The sequence below is a fragment of the Pecten maximus genome, unplaced genomic scaffold (assembly GCF_902652985.1).
Source record: "Pecten maximus unplaced genomic scaffold, xPecMax1.1, whole genome shotgun sequence".
Classification (NCBI taxonomy): domain Eukaryota; kingdom Metazoa; phylum Mollusca; class Bivalvia; order Pectinida; family Pectinidae; genus Pecten; species Pecten maximus.
In genome coordinates this window covers 1-18692 of record NW_022979237.1, presented here as the reverse complement: position 1 = coordinate 18692, position 18692 = coordinate 1, and the positions used below count along the sequence as shown (strand labels likewise).

General features: G+C 36.8%; 1 protein-coding gene across 1 annotated transcript; it reads right to left on the bottom strand.

Annotated features, from left to right (window-relative positions):
• Positions 1–3159: 3159 nt before the first annotated feature.
• Positions 3160–18347, bottom strand: LOC117318366 (the record flags this gene model as incomplete). The annotated part of the gene is given in 6 exon segments (XM_033873370.1): positions 3160–6184; positions 9086–9210; positions 10649–10778; positions 10993–11047; positions 14142–14164; positions 18332–18347. Coding segments are annotated over 6 exon segments (385 nt in total), but the record flags the coding sequence as incomplete, so codon positions are not given.
• Positions 18348–18692: the final 345 nt, after the last annotated feature.

Below are 18692 nucleotides of genomic sequence, written 5' to 3'. Positions count from 1 at the left end.
GATTCCAATCTTAACAAATCGCTTTGAAAGAGGTGGGAGAGAAGGTGTGGTAAAGATATAGTAGAGAGGGTTTCTTCACTCTCAAGTGAAATCCCTATCCTCTGTACCAATATATTATATTTTATCTATTTATCTATTTTAACTATTTAAAAATAACTAGTCACATTCACAAAGTGCAATAATTTTACATTTTGTAATTAAGAAACATATTCAATTCAGTTTGAATGTACATTAACATGATGACATATACTTTGATATCATTGTCATGAGGTGGAATTGTACTTTGCCATGGAGGACCTTATTCTCATTGTGTAAGCACTATATGCCTACATGGACAAAATCTATTCTGTTTATATGTGGATGGTTGTCCATTTCCCTAATTATTCCTGAATAATGCAGGCATAAGTTGTACCAAGCCAGATTTTAACACTCCTCTTTAAGTCAACCTCACAGAAATTTCTATAATTTCAAGTCTGCTACGAACATCAGTTGTAGTGAACTACTGTACACATATTTTAGTACACTCGGCTGTGGTGAACTACTCGACACATATTTTGGTATACTCAGCTGTAGTGAACTACTCTACACATATTTTGGTATACTCGGCTGTAGTGAACTACATACTCTATACGTATTTGGTACACTCGGCTGTAGTGAACTACTCTACACATATTTGGTACACTAGGCTGTAGTGAACTACTCTACACATATTTTGGTATACTCGGCTGTGGTGAACTACTCTACACATATTTGGTATACTTGGCTGTAGTGAACTACTCTACACATATTTTGGTATACTCGGCTGTGGTGAACTACTCTACACATATTTTGGTACACTCGGCTGTAGTGAACTACTCTACACATATTTTGGTATACTCGGCTGTAGTGAACTACTGTACACATATTTTGGTACACTCGGCTGTAGTGAACTACTCTACACATATTTTGGTATACTCGGCTGTAGTGAAACACTCTACACATATTTGGTACACTTGGCTGTAGTGAACTACTCTACACATATTTTGGTATACTCGGCTGTGGTGAACTACTCTACACATATTTTGGTATACTCGGCTGTGGTGAACTACTGTACTGTACACATACTTTGGTACACTTGGCTGTAGTGAACTACTGTACACATATTTTGGTTCACTCGGCTGTAGTGAACTACTGTACACATATTTTGGTATACTTGGCTGTAGTGAGCTACTGTACACATATTTTAGCATACTCAGCTGTAGTGAACTACTCTACAAATATTTGGTATACTCGGCTGTAGTGAACTACTCTAAACATATTTGGTATACTCGGCTGTAGTGAACTACTCTACACATATTTTGGTATACTTGGCTGTAGTGAACTACTGTACACATTTTGGTACACTCGGCTGTAGTGAACTACTGTACACATATTTTGGTATACTCGGCTGTAGTGAACTACTGTACACATATTTTGGTATACTTGGCTGTAGTGAACTACTGTACACATATTTTAGTATACTCAGCTGTAGTGAACTACTCTACACATATTTGGTATACTCGGCTGTAGTGAACTACTCTACACATATTTTGGTATACTCGGCTGTAGTGAACTACTCTACACATATTTTGGTTTACTCGGCTGTAGTGAACTACTCTACACATATTTTGGTATACTCGGCTGTAGTGAACTACTCTACACATATTTGGTACACTCGGCTGTAGTGAACTACTCTACACATATTTTGGTATACTTGGCTGTAGTGAACTACTCTACACATATTTGGTACACTTGGCTGTAGTGAACTACTGTACACATATTTTAGTACACTTGGCTGTAGTGAACTACTGTACACATATTTGGTACACTTGGCTGTAGTGAACTACTCTACACATATTTGGTACACTTGGCTGTAGTGAACTACTCTACACATATTTTGGTATACTCGGCTGTAGTGAACTACTGTACACATATTTGGTATACTCGGCTGTAGAGAACTACTCTACACATATTTTGGTATACTTGGCTGTAGTGAACTACTATACACATATTTTGGTATACTTGGCTGTAGTGAACTACTCTACACATATTTGGTATACTCGGCTGTAGTGAACTACTCTACACATATTTTGGTACACTCGGCTGTAGTGAACTACTCTACACATATTTTGGTATACTTGGCTGTGGTGAACTACTCTACACATATTTTGGTATACTTGGCTGTAGTGAACTACTCTACACATATTTTGGTACACTCTGCTGTAGTGAACTACTCTACACATATTTGGTACACTCGGCTGTAGTGAACTACTCTACACATATTTTGGTACACTCGGCTGTAGTGAACTACTCTACACATATTTGGTACACTTGGCTGTAGTGAACTACTCTTCACATATTTTGGTATACTTGGCTGTTGTGAACTACTGAACTGTACACATATTTGGTATACTCGGCTGTAGTGAACTACTGTACACATATTTTGGTACACTCGGCTGTAGTGAACTACTGTACACATATTTTGGTATACTCGGCTGTAGTGAACTACTGTACACATATTTGGTATACTCGGCTGTAGTGAACTACTCTACACATATTTTGGTACACTCGGCTGTAGTGAACTACTCTACACATATTTGGTACACTCGGCTGTAGTGAACTACTCTACACATATTTTGGTATACTTGGCTGTAGTGAACTACTGAACTGTACACATATTTGGTATACTCGGCTGTAGTGAACTACTGTACACATATTTTGGTACACTCGGCTGTAGTGAACTACTGTACACATATTTTGGTATACTCGGCTGTAGTGAACTACTCTACATATTTTGGTATACTCGGCTGTAGTGAACTACTCTACACATATTTTGGTATACTCGGCTGTAGTGAACCACTGTACACATATTTTGGTATACTCGGCTGTAGTGAACTACTCTACACATATTTGGTATACTTGGCTGTAGTGAACTACTCTACACATACTTTTGCTTGCTCAGATTGTCACTTTCATCATATTATGACTGATACATATTTACATTCTTTCATAACTATACTCTCATGCGATTCACTCATCACAGTTTTTGTTTAGTATTAGATACATGTGAAGTCAACAACTGGAAAAAAGATGAAATATCAAAAGTAGTTGTGCATGATCACACCCGTCTGAATTTATTTATTTTTTTGTCCAAAAGAACATTGAATGAGTCTGATTTCGCTAATAAGCCATAAGTGTTCACAGAGCACTGCTTATAAAGCTCTCTTGATTGATGATGCAGATGTTTTTGTACGCAAATTTTTGCTTTCACAATGCATAATAACTAGTAATATATTATCACTTTATTGTACAGCAATGGTTTTTTTTTTTTCCTTTTTTACTTTTCTGCTTTACAAATTTAGTCAAGCAGATCAATAAGACCAGTGTCCACCAAATATTTCATATGTGTGTAAACTTTTATTAAATCCAGATTAAAGGAGAATGAAAGCTGAAATATGCATTTATCAAATCTTACGGAATTTATTTGTAATAGACAAATGAATATGGAGTGATATTATATTGCAATGTACTTTTTATTACTGCTTTATAATGGACAATAAACATCTTCATTTTTACAGGAAACCATGGTTTTTGTTTTAATCACAGAAAACAAAATGCATGAGCTAAACTATTAACATAAAAGTATCAACGAAGATTTTAGATTGATATATATTTAATGTTGTCAGGCACAATTTAGTCACTAATAACATCAAAGTCTGATCACAACCAGGTACACCTGTTCTGCTGTTACCTTATAATAGTATGATAAACTCGAGTAATACTCAGCACTTATCTGTATTGGACATCCTTAAAACACAAATGTACAATAACGGATAGATTTACAAGATTTAGCAACATTTCAGAAAACTTGTATATATTACAAGATTTAGCAACATTTCAGAAAACTTGTATATATTACAAGATTTAGCATCATTTCAGAAAACTTGTATATATTACAAGATTTAGCAACATTTCAGAAAACTTGTATATATTACAAGATTTAGCATCATTTCAGAAAACTTGTATATATTACAAGATTTAGCAACATTTCAGAAAACTTGTATATATTACAAGATTTAGCATCATTTCAGAAAACTTGTATATATTCATGTCAAAAGGCTTCAACAAAATGTGGCACGTTGTATCTTACATCTAGGTTTTGGGGGGGGGGGGGGGGTTATATTACAATGTAAGAAGAGTATCATCTCCCTTGGCCTCTTGGTTATTCAAAAGTGGAAGATATTTTACCCTTGTGCCCCTGAAAATGGATTAAAATCACTCATTTGAATAAACTAACTTATTAGCCGTTCTCCCACATATTACAAGCCAAATATCAAGACTAAACCTCTTGTATACTCATAAGTGCGACCTTGAACAATAAACAGGTCAATCATTTGAACAAACTTGGTTGCCATTCATCTCCACATGCTGTTGTCCTAATATCAACCCTGTCTATTTGTTGATTACCAGGTAGAAAATGCCATTCAACTATTTTAACAAATTTGACTCCTGTGCCTTGAATAAAGGTCAAGATGATTTCTTTGAACAGACTTGATTGCTGTCTGAATATCGGTACCATAAAACTAAATCTCTTGATTAATCAGATGAAGTAGAATATTTGACCTCAGATGAATACCATTTGGCTATACCGAGACGTTTTTAAAAAAGCTGACAATGGAAATGGACCCTCAGGGCCAGGTGAGGTACTGACAATGGACCCTCAGGGCCAGGTGAGGTACTGACAATGGACCCTCAGGGCCAGGTGAGGTACTGATCAGGGACTTTTAGGGCCAGGTGAGGTACTGACAATGGACCCATAGCGCCAGGTGAGCTACTGACAATGGACCCTTAGGACCAGGTGAGCTACTGACAATAGACTTTTAGGGCCAGGTGAGCTACTGACAATGGACCCATAGTGCCAGGTGAGCTACTGACAATGGACCCTCAGGGCCAGGTGAGGTACTGACGAGGGACTTTTAGGGCCAGGTTAGCTACTGACAATGGACCCTTAGGGCCATGTGAGCTACTGACAATGGACTTTAAGGGCCAGGTGAGCTACTGACAATGGCCCCTTTGGGCCAGGTGAGCTACTGACAATGGACCCTCAGGGCCAGGTGAGGTACTGACGAGGGACTTTTAGGGCCAGGTTAGCTACTGACAATGGACCCTTAGGGCCATGTGAGCTACGTACTGACAATGGACTTTTAGGGCCAGGTGAGCTACTGACAATGGCCCCTTTGGGCCAGGTGAGCTACTGACAATGGCCCCTTTGGGCCAGGTGAGCTATAAACACCCAACTTTCTCACACCTTGTTAGTGCTAGTAAAATTAATGTAAAAACATATACTGGGGCAGTTAAATTAGAGTTACACCTAGACTCTAAAGACCTAATTTTATGTAACTCGGGGAGTTTGACAACTATAATGCAATGGTTACACTTAAACTTGTTCTGTGTCTTTCTTTAATTCCTTATTCTGTAGGAAAGTTTCCTATATTTGGGCTTTAGAACATAGAGGCTAATTACATTGTAGTAGTGTTAAGACATCCTAATGACACAGTGTATTAATGAAATTAAATTTGTTCATTGTAATGCAGAACACATTTCATCTCGCACTCATCTGGTTGGTGAATAACAACAACATTATTATGAATCGATCTACATTAATTAGATAATTTACTGAATAACAACATTCTTATATACTGATCTACAAGATAATTTACATTTTAATAACACATTAAGCAGTCGGGGAAACAACATGAAACCATATTAGTTTAACGACTATACATTAAATAATATAAATATCTTGGAGCATGTACACTCCTAAATCTTCTCTTTCCTGAACAAACCTGACTTGTTCTTCTATACTGCTACTAAAGTGTTACCTGTATGTGTCACAATTACTATGGAGATATATAAATCTCACATACAAATGCACATAAAGACAGGAAATGTGACAATGTAAGGTTAGTACTCCTTCAGAAAAAGATCAATCAAAATCATGTTTCTCAGGCTGTTCACAAATGTACGACTGCAAAATGCAAGCATTCATTACAGAAGTAGTAACTGTGCAGTAGTAAGTTGTTGGTGACGTTTTCCATGGTGACAATGATATGACCAGCATAAGATCTTACTATAAGTCTGGGATTTTGTCTCTTATGGCTTTGAGCTGCAAACAGAAGAAAGACAGTTTTATAATTATCAACATTATTACAACAAAAGTCCAAGGGTAGGTCACATGTATGGCCTGATTAATGGCACAAAATATGGATGTTATTTTGTTTTTATTGACTTATTACACAAGAGATCCCAGAGGGATCTTGGCGCCCACCATTGAATGATCTTCATAGGTTCCATGTCAGATTGATCTTTTCTCTACTTTTCCCTTCATTTTACTAATCTGTGCAAATTGAGACATCCCTCCAGTACTTTTCAAACAAGGGAATCCTAGCTATATAAGAAATTTGAGATTTAACGATAATGGCTGTTTGTTTGCCAGGTTGTTTTCAGGACAGACTGGTCCAAAAATGCAATACAAGGGACCAAGGGGAACCTACTTATGAAATTTGAGAAAGATCCATTCAGTACTTTGAGAAATAGAGATAACAAACTTCAATTGTCAAAATCCAAGATGGCGGTCTGTCGGCCATATTGTTTTCCAATTGATCTCAAAATGCAATTAGCATAACGAGGCACCAAGGGGAACCTCCATATGAAATTTGAGAAAGATCCATTCAGTACTTCTCAGAAATAGCGATAACAAACTTCAATTGTCAAAATCAAAGATGGCTGCCTGTCGGCCATGTTGTTTTCTGATTGGTCTCAAAACGCAATATGCATAACTAGGCGCCAAGGGAAACCTACATATGAAATTTCAGAAAGATCCATTCAGTACTTTCTCAGAAATAGTGATAACAAACTTAAATTGTCAAAATCCAAGATGGCTGCCTGTCGGCCATGTTGTTTTCAGATTGGTCTCAAAACACAACATGCATAACTATGCACCAAGGGAAACTTACATATGCAATTTGAGAAAGATCCATTCAGTACAATCTCAGAAATAGTGATAACAAACTTCAATTGTCAAAATCCAAGATGGCTGCCTATTGGCCATGTTGTTTTCGGATTGGTCTCAAAACGCAATATGCATAACTAGGCACCAAGGGGAACCTTCATATGAAATTTCAGAAAGATCCCTTCAGTACTTTCTCAGAAATAGCGATAACAAACTTCAATTGTCAAAATCCAAGATGGCTGCCTGTCGGCCATGTTGTTATCCGATTAGTCTCAAAACGCAATATGCATAACTAGGCACCAAGGGGAACCTACATATGAAATTTCAGAAAGATCCCTTCAGTACTTTCTCAGAAATAGCGATAACAAACTTCAATTGTCAAAATCCAAGATGGCTGCCTGTCGGCCATTTTGTTTTCCGATTGGTCTCAAAACGCAGTATGCATAACTAGGCACCAAGGGGAACCTACATATGAAATTTGAGAAAGATCCCTTCAGTACTTTCTGAGAAATAGCGATAACAAAAATTGTTTACGGACGGAGGGACGGCCGGAGGGACGGACGGACGGACGGACCACAGACGCAGGGTGATTTGAACAGCCCACCATCTGATGATGGTGGGCTAAAAAGACCTGAAGGTCCAACTACAGATCTGATAACTATTTTAGGGTACATGTTTAACATAATAGTAACACCACTGAATGATCTTTATCAGCGCTCTGAATAGTAGAATCTTTCCCTGCCTTGGGGGTGTGACAAAGACATCTCAACCTGAGGGGCAATTCATGAACGTCCAATTGCAACCAGAGGCTTGCTGAGGGCTGGACATTCATGAGTTTCCCCGAGGGTTGAGATTTCTTTGTCACACTCCCTATGTAGGGGAATGATTATTTTCCTCCCATCACTTCAAATAATGGCATATTGAATTGGTGGTTAAGGAATGTTTGTCAACAAATGTACATGGTCGGTGCATGAATATCCTCATTTGAAGAAGTACCCATCACAGCCCCAAAAAATGCATCCCAATATTACACGACAAAGCATAGGTCTAAAATTCATTTACAATATTTATTCAAACAGACACTAAAATAAGGTCTCGGTGATACTATTCTGACGTTAACAACAGTTCATCTTGTCATTTCATAAAACTGTGTCTCATACACATATTTAACATTAAATAACAACGCGGGAACTATTAGTGATGTCACTCGAAAAGCACTTCCGTAAGTACTTCCGGTTCAAAAGGTTAGCACATGCAATCTGTCATACCATAGAAGGGGTTGACAGAGAAATCTCTCGCGTCTAAAACTGGAGATAAACAGGTGAAGTGTGGGAGAAAAACTTCTCTTTTCTCTACTTTTCTCTTGACTTCCCTCTTCCTCTTCACCATTTGATAATTAGGGAAGCCTACATATGACTGCTATTTTTACCTCTTTGTGCCTATTACAATTCTGTAACAGAGCTTATGTATCACTGTTATTTTAACCTCTTCCTTGGGCTATAAAAGAACTTACATATGACCATTATTTTTACCTCTTCCTTGGCCTTTTACAGAACTTACGTATCACCATTATTTTAACCTCTTCCTTGGCCTATTACAGAACATATATATCACTGTTATTTTAACCTCTTCCTTGGCCTATTACAGAACTTACGTATGACTGTTATTTTTATCTCTTCCTTGGCCTATTATAGAACTTACATATCACTGTTATTTTTACCTAATAGAGAACTTATGTATGATTGCTAATTTTACATATTACAGTATTTACGTATGACTGCTATTTTTACCTCTTCCTTGGCCTATTACAGAACTTACGTATGACTGTTATTTTTACCTCTTCCTTGGCCTATTACAGAACTTACATATCACTGCTATTTTTACCTCTTCCTTGGCCTATTACAGAACTTACGTATGACTGTTATTTTTACCTCTTCCTTGGCCTATTACAGAACTTACATAATTATCATGACTGTTATTTTTACCTAATAGAGAACTTATGTATGATTGCTAATTTTACATATTACAGTATTTACGTATGACTGCTATTTTTACCTCTTTCTCAGCATGTTTAATTTTGTTCAGCATCATTTGAGCCTTATGCATGTCGCCTGCTTTGGCATGATGACGAGCTTCCTCTTCATAAGCCGGTATCTCCTGGTCCACCTGTTGGACATAGGCTGAAACATAAACATATAATTTACTCAATAATAATCAAATCAGAAAGATAAGTGTAAATCTTACCACCATGAAACCTACCAATAACATATCACCTGTCATCTGGGACCTAGAGTTGAGACCACTAGTTACACCTGTGAACAACCAACACATTGTAGTTATCTAGGAACCTAAACACCAATAGTCATCTGGGATATAGACACCAATAGTCATCTGGGATATAGACACCAATAGTCATCTGGGATATAGACACCAATAGTCATCTGGGATATAGACACCAATAGTCATCTGGGATATAGACACCAATAGTCATCTGGGATATAGACACCAATAGTCATCTGGAATATAGACACCAATAGTCATCTGGGATATAGACACCGATAGTCATCTGGGATATAGACACCAATAGTCATCTGGGATATAGACACCAATAGTTATCTGGGATATAGACACCGATAGTCATCTGGGATATAGACACAAATAGTCATCTGGGATATAGACACCAATAGTCATCTGGGATATAGACACCAATAGTCATCTGGGATATAGACACCAATAGTCATCTGGGATATAGACACCAATAGTCATCTGGGATATAGACACCAATAGTCATCTGGGATATAGACACCGATAGTCATAGACACCAATAGTCATCTGGGATATAGACACCAATAGTCAACTAGGATATAGACACCAATAGTCATCTGGGATATAGACACCAATAGTCATATAGATACCAATAGTCATCTGGGATATAGACACCAATAGTTATCTGGGATATAGACACCAATAGTCATCTGGGATATAGACACCAATAGTCATCTGGGATATAGACATCAATAGTCATCTGGGATATAGACACCAATAGTTATATAGACACCAATAGTCATCTGGGATATAGACACTGATAGTCATCTGGGATATAGACATCAATAGTCATCTGGGATATAGACACTGATAGTCATCTGGGATATAGACACCGATAGTCATCTGGGATATAGACACCAATAGTCATCTGGGATATAGACACCAATAGTCATCTGGGATATAGACACCAATAGTCATCTGGGATATAGACACCGATAGTCATCTGGGATATAGACACAGATAGTCATCTGGGATATAGACACCAATAGTCATCTGGGATATAGACACCAATAGTCATCTGGGATATAGACACCAATAGTCATCTGGTATATAGACACCGAGAGTCATCTGGGATATAGACACCAATAGTCATCTGGGATATAGACACCAATAGTCATCTGGGATATAGACACCAATAGTCATCAGGGATATATCATCTGAGGACCCAGAAACTATGGAATGTTTTTGCAAAATTCAATAGAAATTTTGGGGTTTCTGAGAAGAGCTAAATTGCTTAGTGATACACAAGGGTGATTTAAAGTTCAAAGTGTACTTGATATTTTTTATTGTTACCTTTGAGGGCAGCTTTTCCTCCTTTCTTGAGCTCTGCCTGCTTCTGATCCATTCTCTGCGTCAAAAGCTGACTTTTATTCTGTAGAGCTTTAAGCTGATCTGTGCTGAGACGATCTCTCAGACTATTAATCTGTGAAGAACCAATTCAATATCATTTTTCAGGAGTTATGTAATAAACCAGTGTCCATTATCCAGGTATATATCTGTAATTTTCTGATTTTATTCCACAGCTAGGGCCAGTTGAATGGGATTTGTTCTTTTAATGGAATAGATATACAAGCTTTTAAAGACTTGATTTCTGTAATTGGTTAAGATACAAAAAAATATTTGTACAAATTCCATACCTGAAGATCCAGCTGTTGTTTTTCGAATCTCAACACTTCTATACAGGTGGAACCACTGTAAAGGAAATAGTGTTGATTAGTAACAGGTACACGAGGGAGACTAATACAATCTACCGTAAACATGAGATTATACACACTTACCATTGGATGTTATGTATGTTAAACTCTTCTTTACTCTTAATTATCCGTCATAATGGACCAATGGATCTACATCTCTCACCTGGTAGGTAATCAATATAAGTTTTTTGCTTTGACCCCTTTGACCCCTTTGACCTTGAATATATGATATAGATCAGGGTAATGTCTAGGACAGTGTCGTTTGGTTCATCTGGGATTATTTATGATAAAGAGCTGGAAAACCAGAGACTAAAAACAGTATTTGACAGGCGAGGGCTATTTTTTTCAACCCAAAAGCTCAATGTGAGTTTTCTATGTAGCTTCAACAAGAGTTTGTACGATTTTAACTGTTTTTCTATAATCTATTTATCTTAAATACACTGTAAATGTCTTCAAACATATGCATATAAAGCATGAATCATATTACTTAAGCGCAAACAAATACTTCGCGGAAGGAGATAAGATTGTCTAGTGTAATGTTAGCATTTTTTTGGAAGAATTACTTCCCGTCCCATCCTGAAGTCATCAGGATTATCATAGAAATAAACGACATTTTGATTCCTCCGAGAGCGAAATTTCGTGATGATTGCCTAGGGTTGCTGTTTCAGAATTGTTTAGAAATAAGTATAAATGTTTTCAAATTAAAAATTTCAACCAATTTTATTAATGTAAGGTTAACAATTTTTAAAAGATTTTTCAACTGAATTGTCTGCACTGAAAGGTAACAACACAAAGTAACGGAAAGTAACAAAAAAACAACAAAATGTTATCACTTAATTAAAGTAAAAAAGTATCATTGTCACAAGCATGTTTTGATAAGAACACTTTTTGTCTAGAAAACAATCTGCGCAGATTCACAAATCAGCACTTTATACTTAAAAGGGACAGAACACTGTCATAAATGTATACTATTATGTAAAGGACAGAACACTATCATAAATGTATACTATTATGTAAAGGACAGAAAAATATATCACTTTGAAACTCGGTAACAAAACAAGATGGACGGATTTAAATGTTCTTGATGAGAATCACTCCTGCAGAAACTTCTATTTTTTATCACATTTATTGTTCAGTTAATACACTCCTCTTCTCCGTGTCACTTCTGAACACGCCATGCTCAGTCAATGAACTTTTGAGACAATCAGCTGACGGAACATAATGAGCTGTGAGAAAAAAAAAAAAAATTTGTTACCAACTTAACTTAAAGTTTTTATTCACAGACTGAGAAAAAGTATCTGTTCTAAAAATTGATTTATCACTATTTTGAAACTGCTATCATTATTAATTGTGATCATCTCAAAAGTTCAGTGATTTACATGTTAGAAACCTATTTCTGTATTTAAGTTACAGGGCCACTATCTGACTGGAAAACTGTCAAAGTTGGTGTTATAAACACAGTAAATGATAGAAGTATATTCTTAATAAAAGATTTCACCTTAAAAAGACTTATATATCTCATGTATACTGGAGCTTTTTCCAACAGCTAATCAATTCACTAAATGCAGGGTTGTAGCCATGTTTTACATCATTAAGCTTTCAGAATTCACAAGAGTAGAATCTGACGAATAGGGACAACACAATTGATCAGGGACATTTTGCCTTCACCTTTTCTAAGGAATATTCATACAGGTATTGTGAGATCACGTAACTGTGGAGGTAATTGTGCATGAAGTAGTAATGTATCTACTTATAAGCGCTTGTCTGTAATCCTTTAAGCTTAGACGATTGTCATGTTTATTCATGAAGAACAGCCCGTGAATCATATCTACCCCAGCCTACATGTGCCCTCCTCACCAATTATGTGTACTGTATCTGTTGTGTGGAGATGTGTTTGAAAATATATTTTGTATGTTGAAAGAAATTTTTGTCCTGAAAGCAATGGATAACTGAATCCTGAGAAAAATATTTTTAAAAAATAGAAAACTTTAAAGAAAAGGACAAGAAAAAGAGAAAACAAAAGAAGATCTTACTGGTACTCGAAACCATTATTTCATACTAAACACCACTTCACCAATCACAACAAGTTAGTCAATACAACTGATTCACCACACAAGGAGTTGTACCTTTAAATCATAGTAATATTACAAAGATCTTACCTATCCTGCTTCTATGGACACTGACCTGTCTGTATTCAATATGGTAATCAGATGCTTACACATGCATCAATATTTTTGTTGGACAATATAGCATTAGGAGAGCATGGAACATCAAATCTGTTGTTGTTTGGTAGAGTTTAAGTGTAACAATGTGTCATGTTGTTGTTTGGTAGAGTTTTAAGGTCACCATGTGTCCTGATGTTGTTTGGTAGAGTTTTGAGGTAAAAATGTGTCCTGTTGTTGTTTTGGTAGAGTTTTGAGGTAACAATGTGTCCTGTTGTTGTTTGGTAGAGTTTTGAGGTAACAATATGTCCTGTTGTTGTTTTATAGAGTTCTGATGTTACAATGTGTCCTGTTGTTTGGTAGAGTTTTGGGGTGTCCTGTTGTTGTTTGGTAGAGTTCTGATGTTACAATATGTCCTGTTGTTGTTTATTTAGTTATGAGATTACAATGTGTCCAGTTGTTGTTTGGTAGAGTTTTGATGTTACAATATGTCCTGTTGTTGTTTAGTTTAGTTATGAGATTACAATATGTCCTGTTGTTGTTTAGTTTAGTTATGAGATTACAATTTGTCCAGTTGTTGTTTGGTAGAGTTCTGATGTTACAATATGTCCTGTTGTTTGGTAGATTTGTGAGGTAACAATGTGTCCTGTTGTTGTTTGGTAGAGTTTTGAGGTAACAATGTGTCCTGTTGTTGTTTGGTTGAGTTGTGATGTTACAATATGTCCTGTTGTTTGGTAGAGTTTTGAGGTAACAATATGTCCTACTGTTGTTTAGTGTAGTTATGAGATTACAATGTGTCCTGTTGTTGTTTAGTTTAGTTATGAGATTACAATGTATCATGTTGTTGTTTGGTAGAGTTATCAATCCCTTATATATATTCACACAGTCACTAACTACAAATGATGTAACCCCAATAACCCCAATATTTACCTTTTCACTGGCGGCGATGGTGCCTGAAAGAGAGTAAAATGAATCAGTACATTGATATCATGGTTTAGTGATAGTATCAATTCTGTTGATCAAATTTTTATCTTAAAACATTTTTGTTCAAATTATTTATTATATATCAGTATATTTGTAAGATAGCATCAGAGTATTTTTTTAATTAATTTTCCTATTTTACCATTACCTGATAATGTCTCAAGCCTATATATAGTTTCATATGAAATCAATGAATGAGTTTACAAATTCTATTATATGATAGTGGTTAGATTCTATTTCTAATATAAACCAAGAAGCATGCTGTGACATACATGTTTATCAATGCATTAAATATATAATGATTACTGAAGGAAGAAATACTATTAAAGTGTTATGTCATGTATGTACTATAGGATTATATTCATCACAAAATATCAGTATTACTTACACTATACATTTTACCATACATTGAAAACTAAGAGGAAACGTAACAACTGTCCTAAAAACTGTCATTGTGTAACAAACTGTGGTATAAACATGCTGCTAAAATCAACCTGATTAAACTAGCTGCAATGTTTTCTCGAGAGATTTAGTCAGTGACTATTTAGAGAACAAGAGGCCCATGGGCCTTAACGGTCACCTGAGATTTGAAATATTTCAGTTAATTTAATTGACCCTTTTTGAACCAACCCATCAGCCCCTAGGGGTCAGTCAGGGCCAACAGGTGTATACCATTAAGCTGTCATCCAATGCTGATAATGTTAACAAAGTTAGAATGAATTCCAATAGAAACCAAACAAATAATAGTCAAAAATGTGATTTCCCTATATAAACTATAGTAAAATCTACACCCTCCCCAGGGGCAAACTTATGACTCCTGGGTCATGAAGTTCATTACACTAGTAAATCACTATAAGACCCTTCCACCTATGAAGAGTATTTGATTCTGTCTTAATTAGGTCTTGAGAAGAAGATCTTTGAAATTTCAGTCTATTTGACCTTTTTTGCCCTGCCCATCAGCCCCTGGGGGTCAGTCAGGGCCAACATGTGCATACCATCAAACTGCCATCCAAAGCTGATAATGTTAACCAAATAAGAATGAATTCCAATACAAATCAAACAAATAATAGTCAAAAATATGATTTCCCTATATAAACTATAGTAAAGTTTACCCCCTCCCCAGGGGTAAATGTGAGACCCCAGGGTCAGGAAATTCACAATTTTGGTAAAGCACCTTAAGACCCTTCCATCTATGAAGAGTATTTGATTCCATCATATCTGAGATTAGAGAAGAAGATCTTTGAAATCAGTCAATTTGACCCTTTTTAGCCCCGCCAATCAGCCCCTTGGGGTCAGTCAGTGCCAACATGTGTATACCATCAATCTGTTATCCCATACTGACACTGTCAACCAAGTTAGAATGAGTTCCAATAGAAATCCAACAAATTATAGTCAAAAATGTGATTTCCCTATATAAACTTTAGTAAAGTTTACCCCCTCCCCGGGGGCAAACCCGAGACCCCAGGGTCAGGAAATTCACAATTTTGGTAAAGCACATTAAGACCCTTCTATCTATGAAGAGTGTTTGATTCCACTATGTCTGAGAGTAGAGAAGTAGATTTTTGAAGTTTTTGTCAATTTGACACTTTTTAGCCCCGCCCATCAGCCCCTGGGGTCAGTCAGCGCCAACATGTGTATACCATCAAATTGCCATCACAAGCTGATAATGTTAACCAAAATAGAATGAATTCCAATAGAAATCCAACAAATTATAGTCAAAAATATGATTTCCCTATATAAACTATAGTAAAGTTTACCCCCTCCCCAGGGGCAAACCTGAGACCCCAGGGTCAGGAAATTCACAATTTTGGAAAAGCACCTTAAGACCCTTCCATTTATGAAGAGTGTTTTATTCCATTATATCTGAGAGTAGAGAAGAAGATTTTTGAAGTTTTTGTTAATTTGACCCTTTTTAGCCCCGCCCATTAGCCCCTGGGGGTCAGTCAAGGCCAAAATGTGCATACCATCAATCTGTTATCCCATACTGATAATGTCAACCAAGTTAGAATGAATTCCAATAGAACTCCAACAAATTATAGTCAAAAATATGATTTCCCTATATAAACTATAGTAAAGTTTACCCCCTCCCCAGGGGAAAACCTGAGACCCCTGGGTCAAGAAATTCACAATTTTGGTAAAGCACCTTAAGACCTTTCCATCTATGAAGAGTGTTTGATTCCACTATATCTGAGAGTAGAGAAGAAGATTTTTGAAGTTTTAGTCAATTTGAACCTTTTTAGCACCGCCCCTCAGGCCCCTTGGGGGTGGGGACCATATAATTCACAATTTTGGTTGACCTTTAGCCATAGAAGCTTCCTGCTAAATTTCATTGAATTTGGTTTAGGGGTTTTGGAGAAGAAGTCGAAAATGTAAATTGTTTATGGACGCACGACGCACGACGACAGACAAAAGGGGATTAGAATAGGTCACTTGAGACTTTTTCTCAGGTGACCTAATAAAACTCATGTGGAAACAATGATGATGTTACAACAGTACCAGTTCATACACTGAAACATCTGGCATATTGGACGTGACCTACCCAGATGTTTTCTCCCCTCCTCATTCAAATATTGTGATTTCATTTGCAGTGAATAAAGACAGGTAATATTTATAATTTCTCAAAAGTAGATCAAAGGTCACGGTCAAGGTCAGCAAGTCTGTGAATATATGTCTTGCCAAAAATAACACACCTAGGAAATACTTATATATTTCCCCTATTTGGCTATGCCCCTCAGGCCCCTAGGGAGCCAACTGTTTCTACAAAATTGGTTCCCTTCACCCAAGGATGCTTCAGACCAAATCCCTACATTCCTTCTTCACCTGAGGATGCTCCACACCAAATTGGTTGAAATCCAGTCATTAGTTTATGACTATAAGTAGTGTTTAAAAGTTGATACAAGGGCTAATTGATATGTTGTAAGTCTCATATTGAAGGATTTGAAATTTGCCGCATAAATTGTATTATTTTTCAACATAATCCCCTTCAGTATCTATACACTTTTGCCATTTGTGTTTAAGGGCATCAATGCCTCTTTTATAGAACTCCTTTTCTTGGCTGTTCAGAAAGTCATCCACTACATGTATGACGTCATCATCGGACTGAAAGTGGGTGCTTGAAATAGCTGTATTCAGTTTTGGAAATAGATAAAAGTCTGATGGAGCGAGATCAGGTGAATAGGGCGGATGCTAAATCAATTTATAGCCACAATCGTGAATTACTGGCATGGCAATGGAAGACTTGTGAATAGGAGCATTGCTGCAGCGTTTAAGTTTAATATTTTCCCATAACTGCCTCAGCAGTGAAGCATAGTATGTGCCATTGATTGTTTGTCCCCTTTGGAGATAATCTATTAGCAGAATACCACCTGCATACCAGAAAACCGAGGCCATAACCTTTTCAGCTGATGGAACAGTCTTTGCCTTCTTTGGCGGGGGAGAGCCAGGGTGCTTCTATTGTTTCGATTGTTGTGTGGCTTCTGGGGTAAAATGATGGACCCATGTTTCATCCATAGTGACAAATCTCTGAAGAAAGTTGGCAGGATCTTTAAGGTTAAGATTAGCACGTGAAAATGTGAGCCTGGTGTGCTTCTCATCAACTGTCAGAAGTCTTGGTACCCATCGGGCCGAAAGCTTTCTAATCGCAAGATCCTTGTTCAGAATAGAATGTACTCTTTCCTGTGAAATGCCAACTCTAATGGCTATATATCTTTCTGTGATTCGTGTGTCAGCCATAACAATATCATGAACTTTATTGACCATTTCTCGGGTTGCAACATTGACAGGCTTTCCAGGACGGGGGGTCATCCTCAAGGCTCTGTTCCGCCAGATAAATTGATAAATTCCGCCACCCACCTTTTCACTGTAGCATATGAAGGGGCATCTTGCCCTGGTGGTGCTACCATATCATTATTGATATCCTTTGGTGTTGAACCATTTAAGTGGATCACTGCTCTTTCACCAATTTTGTCCATTTTGCAAAAGCCACTTGTCGTGTTTACTTTAGAGTGCTACCTCGTGTCAAGACATTAACAATCCAATAAGTACAAAAACAACTAAACTAATAATATGGTTAGATATTTCCTCAGGTGTGTTTGTAATTAGACTGTTAGTAAGGAGGAGTCAAACACACTATATCTTACCTGGGATTTCCCCTGTCTCACAGACTACAAATCAAACAAAACAGACAACATAAAATCCTGTCTCACAGACTACTGTGTGTACACAAATCAAACAAAACAGACAACATAAAATCCTGTCTCACAGACTACTGTGTGTACACAAATCAAACAAAACAGACAACATAAAATCCTGTCTCACAGACTACAAATCAAACAAAACAGACAACATAAAATCCTGTCTCACAGACTACTGTGTGTACACAAATCAAACAAAACAGACAACATAAAATCCTGTCTCACAGACTACTGTGTGTACACAAATCAAACAAAACAGACAACATAAAATCCTGTCTCACAGACTACAAATCAAACAAAACAGACA